Source organism: Rhea pennata, chromosome 3 (assembly GCF_028389875.1).
Source record: "Rhea pennata isolate bPtePen1 chromosome 3, bPtePen1.pri, whole genome shotgun sequence".
In the NCBI taxonomy this organism is placed as follows: Eukaryota; Metazoa; Chordata; class Aves; order Rheiformes; family Rheidae; genus Rhea; species Rhea pennata.
Window position 1 is genome coordinate 118071655 of NC_084665.1, and position 13816 is coordinate 118085470.

A 13816-nucleotide genomic window follows, 5' to 3' on the forward strand; every position below is an offset into this window, starting at 1 on the left:
AAATGTTTTTTAGAGGCTAACTTGAGATTCTGGGGTGAACTCCTGCAGGAACCAAAGATTATCACAAGCCTTCACCATCTTCTACTTCCAGAGCAAAGCACATTCTTTTGGCTTTGTCTCTTCTAATATGAATACACAGAAACAATAAAAATAAAACAAGACATTTGTCCCACAACAGAGAGAAAGAGAACAAACACCACCTGACAGATGTTAGTTGTGTCATTTGGAAGATGCTCAGATACTATAATGACAGTGAAATACAAGAACTTAACATAAAAGAGGTAGAACAGACTTATGGTGTAAATGTACATGAATTAATGTTGCAATAGACACTTGTCCATTGGAAACTCATTTGAGGTTGCCAAATTCAGGTCATACAGATCACAGAACAGCTGTAAATTCCTGATGAATCTAGCTAAGAAATAGTAGTTGCATCAGCAGTATTAGTTCAGCATTCAGCATGTAAGAGCAGATTCTCTGCTCTTACAAAGGTACGCTCTTACGCTTCAGTCTTTATCTCAGTCAGAATACTGACAGCATCTCTGTTCTTCCACCTAGCTTTATATCTGTGTGAAAGCTGTAAGTGTCTTTGAGACCTCTGTCAAATTTGACTGAAAGTGGTCAACTGGTTCTAAATCTCTTGGAGAAGAGAGAGATACAGAGACACTGATCACATGAACCTTGTTTCCACTGGAAAGTATGCTAAAACCTCTACGTAAAAAAAAAATGACAACGTTCTGTAAAGCCAGCTTTATTAAAATAGGAAAATAGTATAGAAAAATAAAGAGTTCCTGTAAACACAAGCTCATGTTTCACTGGAAAGACAATTGCCTGCAAAAGTTGAAACCTCATGATCTCAAACACACCGAACACATATTTAACAAAAAAAAAACTACTAACAGGTAAACACTTGCAGGTAAACTGCACTTTTCATAATTTCAGAAAAAACTTGCAGGAGCTATCTATGCAGCATGATTTTTGTTATAAATAACCTATTAAGAATTTTTAGAGAAAATATAACAGTTCTATATTTTTCAAAATACTGTTTAATCTATAAAAAAAAAAAACAGTCCAAATCTTTTCCTACTATTGAAAACACAGTGTTAGTTCCAGATGAGTAAAAGAAAAACAAAACAAAACCCTAAACTACTTAAGAATACTATTAAAATAAATCTATTAGAAACTTACCTATATTAAAATATTTCCTTTAAAGATTGTTCTAGCCAGAAATCAAATCTTAAAACATAGTGCTTGCAATATATAAATACAGATTTTGTTTTCGAACACAACTATTGGTATATTAAAGGCTGGCTGAGTTAAGAATCATCTTTAATGGTGCCATCCAGTTATGTGGATTTGGGATATTTCTGAGCAATGCCATAGGGAACATGTGCAGCTATGGTCCCTAATTTGTGTGCTCCTTCGATGTGAAACATCTGGTCATCAAAGAAAATGTGAGGACGGATTTTCACCAAGATTGGTCCTTTAGGAGCTCCTGCTAGGAAAAGTGCCTCATCAATCTCCAGACCCCAGCTACGAAGAGTCTTCAGTACTCTGGCTCCAGAACTTGCTGCACTTCTGGCTGTGACCAAGAAGGTCCTTATAGGACAATTTAATCGTTCATTTTTTGCATAAAACTTCTTCTGGAGTTTCCCTAGGTCTTCCAGAAAACCTTTCAAAGGACCCTGAGTATAAAATACCAGAAACACATTAAATATTTGTCCACAGCTTATAAAATCATCCATTTGTTTTCTTTCAGATTGCCTGTTATACATAGAATTCCTTCCCTAATGCTCTGCTGTGCAACAGTCTATGCATGTAGCATTTCTAAAAGGGTTTGCATCCTCACTATGAATACACAAATTGAAGAAAAAAAAACACTTAAAATTATCCTACATTTTATGATCAGTAGAAAACCACTTCTGACTAAGGCTTACAAGATCTCTTGGAAAATAAAGCTAAAACTATAGTCTTTAACCAATTTAATAACATGTTCTTTAAAAACACTGAGCTCTTTTTGCTACAATCCACAGGGTGAATTTTTTCTGTCTGAAGAATGCTAAGATACTTAATTACTCGGACTTCACTGAAATCATTTCAAATTAATGACAGCATTAGAATTATACTCTGACTAAAACAAACAAACAAACAAAAAACCTAAATGATACAGAGTCAAAATCCAATATATTGAACTTGCCAATACTTTCACAAAGATAGGTTGCATTCTTCTGGATTTATATCAATTTGGTATAAAATTTTGGTATAAATATTTCTGGCATTTATATAATATTGTCGACAGTATCAGAGTTGGTCTTTCACTTTAAGTTAATGTTAAAATATTTGTGTTTTCTTAGAAAAATATCTTAGTTTTACTTGAGAATAAGCATAGATACTACCCTATTTCAATAATCAGAACAACGTAGTTGAAACTGTTAACTGAAAATGATAACAAATATAGTAGCCCTCTTGTAATGATATAATTAAGTGATACAATTAAATAAAACTGCAAGTCACTGTCTTATGTATGCAATTCTCTCAGTGAAGCAGGAGATCTGGTGAAGGGACTACCATAGTGGGCTCTTCTGTGTCAAAGAGGTTCTAAAGACTATCCTGGAAAAAGGAAATAAATAGAGCAATGAAATGATACTTCAACTTACAAATGAAACTTCTGGAAGTTTCGTTTGTAGGAATACATACAGGGGAAGCTGGAGAAGGGGTAACTGGAGAAGGACAGCCACACTATTTACAGCAGTAAATATAAAAAGGTGTTTTGAAAATTCACTGATTCAGGAAGTACAAACCTGTGCAAGAGGCTTATTCTCATTCAGCTGTTCATGTTCAAAAAATCTGTCTAATCCTTGCTCTTTGGCAATCTGTTCTGATTCATCAGAAAAAAGAACTGCATCCCCATCAAATGCCACTCTCAGCTCTGTATCCGAGTAAGAAATATCTTTGTTTGCAGTGAACATTGTAGCTGATGCAATGCCTGAAAATGTATCAGAGAACTTCATTTACCATGTGAGTCATTTTTTACATAGAATGCTATTATTTTGCATAGTATGGGCACAAAACATCCCTAAAGCAGATTTGTAATGGCTATTGTGTCTGGAAGCGGTCCCATTGACACTTTTTCTTAGACGTGGTTCCTTTCACTTCTGTCTAAGAATACACAAAACTAGTCTCCAAGATATGCTGCAGGTGAAACAAAGCAGGAAGTTCTAAGAAGAATGTTAACTCAGACTTTTCTTTTTAACTCATTCTCAAATACAGAAGATGGGTTTTGTAAGTTCTATCAAGCAGACACATCTTGCAAAGAGGTTGACTGTAGGCAAGTAGGAGTATAAGGGGAGTTTCTTTCTTGCAGAATGGCAGGATGGGAGGAGACAGGAAGGCAGTGCAAAGGAAAGGGCTGATTAAGTTGTCATTGTCATCAGGCTGGAGATCAGAGAAGAAAAATAGAAAAATAGGAACCTGATTAAGAAAAAATATCAGTGATAAGTTTGTACCACGCAGAGTTGGACTTTCTTCATTTAATGAAACGGCATTGTTTTCTTTGAAACGTACAATTACAACATTCACTTTTTAATAAGCTCAGCTAAGAGATAAGAAAGTCAAATCAAACCTGCTTCTATAGCTTCTTGGACTTTTTCAGAGTCTGCAGACAGATATAAGTTGGTGAGATAAGCAGTCAGATAACCAACAGGGCTTTTACCTCCCGTCATGCAGAAGCGTTCAATTGTTAAACCTAAAATAAGAGCAGCACAAGCTGTGACTCCACCTTAATACTACAAATGTGTAAAAGGAACTCGTAAAAAGGAACACAAGCCTTCAACTAATAAGAAACTTAATAAGAACAATATTCACTGTAATTTGAACAAGCTAAACAACTTAAATTGATTACAGTGTTTGATCATTCCTTACTCCCTAAGAATTCCACACACACACACAAAAAAAAAAAAAAAAAAAAACTTCCATGCAGAGTAACTGCAGTGAAGGAATACTTTTGGGAGCATAAGTACCAAACAAGAAAACGTTAAGGACTTTTTTTCTCAGAAATTAAGATTTGCACTTGACAGGTTGTATCTAGAGCTTTGGTCCAAATCCTGTTTAAAACAATTTTACTTATTCTGACCCACAAAATTAAATATCATCCCCTAAGAAATAGGTAGCAGTATCAAAGTTGCTTCTATCAAGGTCAGAACAAGAAAAATAAAATGTCTTAATTTCATTATATAACAGCAAGCAGTTCTACAAAGTAGTATTTATTTTACTTACCATAGTGATTGATGCTGTTTATGAGCCTCACTCCCACTTGGGCATGGTTATTAGTCATCAGAACAATATCAAATCGTTCTTCATCCTCAGGGTACAGTTCACAAAGCCGGGCATTGACATGCTCCAGTGCCTGCAGGTTAAAAATGTGGAAGTTCATAGCAAGCTGCATGTGCATTCTTTCTTAATCACTGTGGTTTCAGTGAGACAACTGTCTTGAAGGAGAGTGCAAGATGGCTTTATTCCTTTCTGTTCTGCTCTCAGGAGCCATTTGACTGCACTTATTTGAAGGGAAGCAAATAAGTTTATTTTGCTGAAAGCTATATAAATTAATTTTACAACAGAAATCCTTTTTGTCTGGACACCCATGATCATCTGGAATAAATCAATACATTGTTGAACATTATCAAAATCCCTATTAACCACACTTTTTGGCTTTCAGTGGAATTAAATTTGTTCTGATTTCCCTTTGATTTTTTTTTTGTTTTGTTTTGGATGCTAAACATTCTTTCCTGGAATGCAAATGTCTCTTTTTTCAGAAGAGTACAAGATTCCCATTCATATTGCTTAATATATTTTAATGAACATTACTAGTGAATAGGAGCATCAAAAACTTTTTGTCTGCAGGAGTCAAAACAAAAAGATACTTCTTTCTACTTTCCAAGCAGAAAGTCTCACTCAGCAAACTTACATTTTCAGGTCTAGTGATTCCAGTAACTAAGCAGTTTATGAATCTCACAAAAAATCTAAAGTAAAGAATCCAAATGGAAACAGTGTACTGGAAGGCAACAGAGGTCAATGTGCATAGTTAACAGCTCTGATTTTCAAAGTGTGAGGAGTTAAATGATCAAATCTTGTTTATATTCAAAGAGTATTTGACACTGAACTGTAATGAATCTCTTGAAAATAACTGTGTTAGGAAAAACTGCAGTTCATTCCCTAGCGGGCGTAGCCTCTCTGGAGAAGAGAATGAATTCTTTTATGATCATGCTTTTATCCCAGAAATACCTTTCCTATGCCTATGTTATCGGTGCTCTTCACAGCTATTTGATATATTTATAAAAGCACAGATAATGACATAAGATTTTTCTCCACTATGTTAGGTATGTCCAGAAGCTGATGAGCAATGCTGATTTTTTTTTTTTTAATTTCCTGAGGCTGAAACTTAAGCAATGCAAATCTGCTTTTAAAACCAGAACCATTCTGCCTCAAACTCAGCTGTCAGCTGTGGCTCTGCTGATTATTATGTTACAAATCTCCTAAAGTTGCAGTGGAGACTTTATCAAGTGATAAAGTCATGGAGAAATGAACTCTGTGGATGACATTTTTTCAACCCAGTCCCACTAAAACCTTCATTCCTTAAAACTATGCATATCTTAAGGTTGTTTTTTTTCTTTTTTTTTTCTTTTTTTTTTTTTTTTTTTTTTTTTTTTTTTAGTAATTAAACTTGATTTCCAGGCTGCCAGGCTGAGGGCTGTTTGCCATGGCCATTTCTCTTATCTTGTGCAATGAGAATGAATATTCCAGTTTGCTCTGCTTAATCCTAGGGTTTCCTAGGGGTTTGTCCTTTTCTTGGTTCTCAGGTGCGATACCCAGAATAACAAGGAAAGTAAGGAAAATCTAAACCAACCAACAACAACAACAAAAAAAAAAAAAAAAAAAAAAAAAAGAAAAGTTTATTTCTGAACAAAGTAATGCAGTTAGTATTGGATCAACACTGTCTTGAATCTCACTAAAAGTGGGACAAATGGTGGAATTGAAATTGGGAATAAAGGTGTGGGGGGTTGGGGGGGGGTTGCTTGTCTGTGTTTTGAGGCGAGGAGGTTGTGACAAACCCGAACAACCCGGGGCTGCCGTCACGCTGGGGGCCGGGCCGGGCCGGGCCGGGCCGGGCCGGGCGAGCCTCGCAGCTGGGCGCGCGGCCGCGGAGCAGGGCGCGGGGCGGCCCCAGCTTTCCCGTTTCGCAAAAACCGCTGGAGCGCTGAGGGAAACGGGACGTGCTGCCGGGCAGGCGCTGAGCGTCGGTGCCCGGAGGAGGGCTCGCAGTTCTCCGGTGCTTCCCCGCGAGGAGGAGGCTGAGTCGTGTGTCCCCCCCCCAAGCTAAGGCAAGCTCCCCGGCTTGCCGAAGCGGCTTTCCGGGGGCGGGTTGTCCCCGCCCGGAGAGCCCTTGGGCTCCTCCTCCCCTTCCGAAATTTGGCTGTGGCCTTCGGGCATCCTCGGGCAGCCTCGCTTACCTTGACGAAGTAGAAAGCCGGGCCTGGCTTGAGGGTGACGTTCTCGTTTTCCTGCTGGTACTGCACGTACTTCTCCACGCCTTGCTCTTCGTAGATCCGCCGCTCCTCCACCAGGTCGAAGAGGGCTCGGGAGGAGACGGCCACAGTGATGGCGTGCTGGGGCTTGGGCTGCGAAGCGAGCGCGGGAGCGGGCTAGCGCCGGCGGGCAGCGGCCCCGGCCCCCTGCGGCCCCGGCCCCGGCGCCCCCCGGCCGCACTTACCGGTCGGGGTCTCTTGGAAACCAGCGAGTCGTAGAAAGCCTTGGCGGCTGCCCAGTCCTGCTCGGCGTCCGGCAGCTGGGCCTCCGCGCCGCTGGCGGGCTTGGCGGCCTCCGGGCTGGAGCCGCTCATGGTGGCTGGAGCGGCGAGGGACGGGCACTGCGGCGAGACGGCAGCGGCAGCGGGGCCGGGGCGGGACAGCGCGAGCGGCGGCCGGCCTGGCCCGCCCCGCCCCGCCCCGCCCGGCACGGCCCGGCCCGGCACGGCACGGCACGGCCTCCCCCGTGCCCCAGGGCAGTGCAGCGGGACCCCCCCGCGCCCCGGCACAGGCCCCGCGGGGGCAGCACTCCCTGCCCCACTCGCTGCCGGCGGCACCTAAAGCATCGCCCCCCGCCCGGCCGCGGCCGCTCCTCTCCGCCGCGTTTGCGGTGGCTGCGCCGAGTGCTCGGCGACAGCCGCGGGCACTGACGTGAGCCACAGCGTTAAGAGATTTGTTGTTTAGATAACAGCGACTCAAGTGATATTATCAGCAGCAAATTTTCCAGGAGATTTCTTATAAAACAATAATAATATTTCTAGCGGTCATGTGGGCTGATTGTCAGTGACCTGGGGTCCGTTATTCAGCACTGCCACTCCAAAAGTAGCTTTTAGAAACAGAGTAATTTAAGCAGCAGGCACGATGGGAAATACAGCACAAGCGATGAGCTGTTATTCTGGCATGTAGTTTGGGCTGTCTCCTAAAGCACAAAATCCCACCCAGGGCTACTTACATAATACCTACTTCTTATATAACATGTATCTTTCTGAAATGGTCCCAGCTGCCTCTGTAAACCTGCTTGTCTGAACCATCAGGTAATTTCCCCAGGCTGCTTAGCTGGGGTGAAAATGCAGCGAGAGGAAGGAAGCAGATTTTCTCCCGAGTTTTATGTGGTCTGGCACACCATACCCGCAGCCATTGCTGTTGATTGTAGCTAGTGGTATCTGTACGTCACGGTACATGTAGGCACCATTCAGAGGACTCTCAACATTTTGAAGGGAAACCTTAAACATGGCTTCTGACCCTGATTGCTGCATAATCTTTAGCAAGTTATGTCAGGTCTTTCTATCTGCATCCTTTCTCCAAAAAGGAGCATAATTATTTTTATCGCTTTGCCTGTTGATTTTTAATATGGCTTCCCAGTGAAAGGAGGCTTATGTGATTATACCATCTGTCTGTGATTGCCCAGTGATATCTAGCTCCAAACAAATTTGACAGAAGGATAAAGATCTTAAAGAGATTTAAATTCTCAAAACATTTAATGAAGAGCAACAACAGCATGCAAATTTTTGGCCTGCTGAGGGAAAGGTTGTAATAGAAATGCAACATGTTTCTCTCTGCTTGGCTGTACTGTCTAATAGCAAATGAATACTGCCTGGCTGATCTACATTCTCCAAATCTGCTACGTTACCTGTTGCCCACCTAAACAGAGAGCTGGAAGCAGGGAAATGATGGGAAGTGGGAATTGATACTGGGAAGAGGGAAATGGAAATAAGATGTACATGTAGAGGTACCTGAGAGAAATATATTAGGGGAAGAGATATGAAAAGAGTTAGAATTGTGGTAGCTTGTTATTGTCGTGGGAAGATATCAAGGGCATAACACACAAATCTGAACAAAAACTGGCTTTACTGGCTCTGCCACCACTGATGGATGAGCTTGTTTTCCTTGAAGTTTGACCTAGAATATCCCACTCTGGTGCCTGTTGTCTAATGTAGGGTGACATTTATTACCTATAACTCCCTTTCTGCAGTCGACTGCAGGCACATTTTGACTTTCCAGCCCTTTTCTTCCTGAGTGGCTGTAAGCCTATAGCCGGGCCAAGATGGGGAAAAGCTAGAAAAAGAGATTCAACCCACAGAGCAACTGCTCCTGGTCACAGTCAGTATCACTGCCCTGCTCAGTCTTCAGTATCAGTCAAAGAAGGTGCTCTCAGAAGAGACTACCCATGTATTTACGCCTGGCTAAATACTGCAGGTGGGTAAATTGCCTGTGCAGAAGATGGAAAAGGGACAGGAAGAATGAGGAACCAGTTCTGTGGTGGCTGCAAAGCTGAACTGTGATTTCTGTCTACTTGAGCCTGTGGCAGCACACTTTCCCAAGCAGAACCTGTGATGAACACTTGCTGTATTGTGTTCCCTGCTGCCTTGCATGTCCTCAGGAGTGAAATCAGAACTCCACAAGCATGTTCTTTGATCATGTTCCCCCTGCCCCAGGAAAAGAGCCATCTGTCAGCAATGATGACTCCTTTTAACCTTTGCAAGACACCTGAAGAATTACAAGATGGTAACTTGGTCCTGTGCTCAAGCACTGCTGTTGAAGTGCTGCTGGTGAAAGTAACGTTATGCTAACGTAAATATTTGGTCTCCAGACCTATATGTAATCTCTACATTGTAGTCAGTCAACTGTGCGAACCTATGCACTGAACTGAGATGTCTCTGTTCTGTGCTCCACTGCTTCCTGCTGACATACCCTCCATTTCCTCATTTGCTGGAGATCATGAACTTGGGGCCTCACATGAAAGCCTTCCAGATTCAGCACCTTATAAATGAAATCTTGACCTTCTAAATGCAAAGTGTAGCAGCCTTATCTACGTCTAAAATATGTAGAGTTCTAGTGAACATGTCTTGCTTTTACCAAATCTCCTGGGGAGTCTGAGAATAGGAATGAATCCAAAATTCAATGGTTTTGTGGTTTCTGAACAAAATTAGGAAAGGAATTTTCTGCTATCACCCATTATTTTGTAGGGCATTTTTATTAAAAAAGAATGTGTGTCCATGTCTTTTGTATGTGCATTCTTTCTGTAGTAAGCGTGCTAGCAAAAGGAAGGCACCCACCTACTCTGAACTCTGTTTTAACTGACAGAATGAAAAGAAAGTTCTGCTGCCTGAGCTACCTATATTTTTCCTAATTCAAGAATAACCACTAAGCAAAATTCAAATGTTCAGGAAGAAGCTCAGAATGCATTACTATATTTTTTTTTCTCATTTCTTCTCTCTGAAATGATGTGAAATATTTAAAACTCTGAGATCAAAAGTAAGGAAAAGACTTGCAGTGGAAGGACTTTTTTCTCTTTTTAACTGTATAGATCATAATTTGTATTGTGCATGAGTATATCACAAACATTCAGTCTCTAGGGCCTAAATCTACAGTGCAATTCAGAGTCACATCAAGGTCACTTTTGGGTGTCATTGCATTGACATTTATGCCATTATATATATGGTGATTTTTTGCACTGAGACCCCAAGACTCAAACCATAAAGTGTGATGTACTCAGAAGAAAGGAACCTGAGAAGGACTTTGGTTTTGGCTGGTCTGCCATGACAAAATATGTGATGACACTGTCAGATTACAAAAGACCTGTCAAATAACTTGGAAAGCTCTCCTGCTTTTTAGATCATACAGATAGTTTTAATGCCCCCAAGGTTCAAGAACTGTTTTTTAAACTATTTAACCTTTGTTATTCACAGCTAATTTTCTAAATGTTTCCTACAACTTGGATCACAAACTGTGTGTATTCCCTTAGTTGGCTGCCTCCTGTTGGTCAAACTCAGTCTCACACAGACAGAAAAAGATAATAATAATAAAAAAAAGCAGTTGGTTTGTGTCAAAGCTACTTCATGCCTTGGAGATGTATATTTGTATACACAGAAGAAATCTTTCGAGCACATCAAAGTACTTACTTTCCTTTTTCTGCTCATCATGTTTTCCAGTGTGTCTAACTGGTCCAGGTCAAGTTGTTACAGTCCCTCCTCCCCAGGCCTGGTTTCCATTCTCTCTTCCTCCCTCTCCCTTCCTCTCTCTGTGTTTGTGCAGGGAAGCCAGAATGCTAAAATCAGTGACATCACATTGTAATCTATGGCAACCGCCTTGCGGTCTTTTCCTAGCTTTGCTAGGTTGGTCTTTCTTTAATAATTTATAATATAAAATATTAAAGAAAGACCAACCTAGCAAAGCTATATATATATAATATATATATATAATATATATATATATAATATATAATGTATTCATTACAACAGCCACTTAATATAGATTTTATGTTTTCTTAGGTGATCTTTCATTTCTATCACTTTTAACATGGCTTATTCCAGTGTTCATGTGACAGATTAGACACCAACCAAAGGTGAAACTATCATAAGTACAGAGGATTACTACAGGCAAGGCGTAAGATTTCTGTCTAATTATTACAGTGGAAGTCGTCTGTCTCCTATTACGGAAGTTTTTTACTCCCTAATTTTGTGAAGATGAAAGCCACAGCTAAGTCATGTCTTTAGTCTTCTGGAAATTTCTTCTCTGTACCAAGCTTAATGTAATTTTTGTTAGGAAAATATGACCTATAACATATATAACATATAACACATAACATATATAACATATAACATACAACTGAATTATCTTCCAAACTCTTCTAAGCCAAGCAACAAATAATGAGCCAGCTATTTGCCCCCAAAGAAAGCTTATAACATAATTTCAAGATTTCAGAAAGAAATCAAGAAGAATTCTGTAACTCGGAAAAAAATATTTATTATGCAACTAAAAGAGTTAAAATACAGAAAACTGTTTTGGCTCCAACCTGCCATTGCTAGCAGTTTGCTGCAGGAAGAACTGAGAGACATTCCATGACCTTTCTGAACAACAGAGCAGGAGCCCTGCTTCATGTAATCCTAGCCGGCCAACCGAAAAAAAGGTAGAAGAATACCTTAAATGAGACAAGAATACTTATTGGAAATGATCAGAAAAGGTTTGACAGAAGGTACATGTGAAATGGGGTGGTATCGTGAAGGAAGTATGAAAGTTTTTTTCTTTTTTCTTTTTTTAGCTTAGAAAAGAAGCAATAAATTCGTAACTTCTGTATTAAAAATACTATAGAAATAATAATAATAGGTTTAGCTGATCAGGGTTTGACTTAACAGTACTGAATTATTCTTTAGGCATTTATAGAAAAGGCCACAAAGACAACACAGTTAAAAAAAAAAAAAAAAAAAGACCCACAGGAAGACTTGTCTGTGTTCCAAGCTTAAGCAGATAAATATTTGCATTGTAAAATCATCACGAATAAAATAGAATAGGAGTAAATTATATAGGTAAGTCCTATTACCTAGTTCCTACAGAAAAAAGTACAGTGTCATGAAAAATTTAAATGTTCGGCTCTGCATAAGAGACAATTGTTTAAATGTTTCTCATTGCACACTAATTATCTCTTTGATTATAGAAATGAATGAAGGCTGCAGTCATGCAAACTGCTCTATGCAGGGACATGCCTGTGCAAGACTGAAACCTCAGTGTTGAAACCCCATTGACTGATTTTAGCATCATAAAAGAAGTTAAACTATTCTAAGATTCATTCAGATAATTAAATGTTCTATCCTGCATTAAATGCCCAATGATTTAGCTATTAGGTTAGATTAGCTTCCATTAGGATTCATGTTACATATTAAATTAGGTTAAAATCTCTAATGAGAAAAACATATTGGGGGAAAAAAAACTCTTAGGTCAGATGCATGTGCAAAAATACCTTAGACATCTCATTTAATCCCTGTTGCACTCTGCTAGTTATATCTGAAAACAAATGAGTGAACAAACAAGAGTATTAACTGTGTTTTTTCTCACCCCTCCATACAATATATAGAGAACCCATTCAAGTAGTGCTGTTTTCCACTCTTTTCCTGCGTGGCGCATAGTGTCCAACAATGTGCGCACCCAAGTGTCACTAATGGAGGCTGAGGCACAGTCCCGATGTATGGGCTGATGGACAGAGGCAGTGGAAAAGCAGAACTGTCAGAGCAGAGAAGTCCACTGATTGCATTGTAACACTGTTTCACATACACATTGCGAAAAACTTGACCCACTGTTTTGCGAAAACAAAACATCTGCTTTTCCCTTTCAGATATATATAAAGTCTCATTCTACTCTTCTCCTCTCTGCCCCTTGATACAACTCACATATAATGGGATCTACCTGGAAGAGCAGGATTTTCGTTTATGTTGCCAGCCTTCCAACCGCTTTGCTTGAGAAAAAAACTTTTTTGTTTGTTTTCATGAGAATATGAAAACAGGCACTTTCTAAACACCTCTGGGCAACAAAGAATAAGGATATAGTCAAAAAATGTACAAATTGCTTCAAGAGAGGGGTGTGGTGTGGTGTGGTTATACCTATTAATAAGGAAGACAAGCTTTAATTGCAGTGAGAGTGCTTTTGACTGCAGAGTTACCACCCAGTTCCAGAAAGATGATTTTAAGTAAGTGATTAGTGCAGCACTCCTGAGGGGTAAGGAGAAGCCAGAAGTGTATGAGAGGAGATTTAGGGCTCCTCTAAGCTTTGGCTTCAAACCTGTCAGCAGCCAGCCTATGACGTGTCTGTTATTTAAGTTACAACACGATTCACTTTTGCAGTGAATGTGTATCCCATTTCTGGTGAAGGTGCCCTCCCCTCTTTTGACGAGTTAAACATTCAGGAGAAAACGAATAAGGACTAATAGTGATGATAATGCATTATTGTTTGTGTTATGGTAGTTTCCAAGGGCCTCAAAAAGCATCGAGGAATTGTGTTGGATAGTGTAGGAACACACAGGAAGGCGCTCCCCATACGGCACTGCTTCTCCCCTCTTGAGCCTTCTTAGTAGAAGGAAAATTACTTTTGCAGATCTCTCCAGCCTCAAGCACTAAGCGTGAGACTTGTGCTGTTGGCCTTCTCCTCATGCTTTCCCACAGCAAGGCTGCTGGCTTGTGCATTTGCAAAGTAGTGCCGCGGTCCCTCTCCTCTCATGCTGCCCCCACATGCCAGAGAAAACTGGGCTGACCTAGTCTGTGTGACCACTAACGGGAATTGTCTGGTGCCAGGGGGTCGTGAGACAGTGTCGAGGTTACTAGACTGTGCTGGAGCCAAGGGCAAGACCCACACCCAAAGGCCTCTTGCACTACGGCTCTTCTCTTTGTCGTGTGACTTAACGTGTTCCTTGGACTTGTTTATCATTTCACAATAAAATGCAGCACTATTCATGCATCAGGGAAGAA

At 40.4% G+C, this 13816-nt stretch overlaps 1 protein-coding gene across 1 annotated transcript; it reads right to left on the bottom strand.

The window, feature by feature from the left end:
* Positions 1-735: 735 nt before the first annotated feature.
* On the bottom strand, positions 736-6967 carry NT5C1B (5'-nucleotidase, cytosolic IB). The gene is made up of 6 exons (XM_062573162.1): positions 6767-6967; positions 6507-6674; positions 4276-4405; positions 3623-3745; positions 2802-2986; positions 736-1685 (listed from the first exon to the last, which is right to left on the bottom strand). Exons 1-6 carry the CDS (start codon positions 6893-6895, stop codon positions 1347-1349), a joined length of 1074 nt encoding a protein of 357 aa, XP_062429146.1. The 5' UTR covers positions 6896-6967; the 3' UTR covers positions 736-1346.
* Between the last annotated feature and the right edge of the window lie 6849 nt (positions 6968-13816).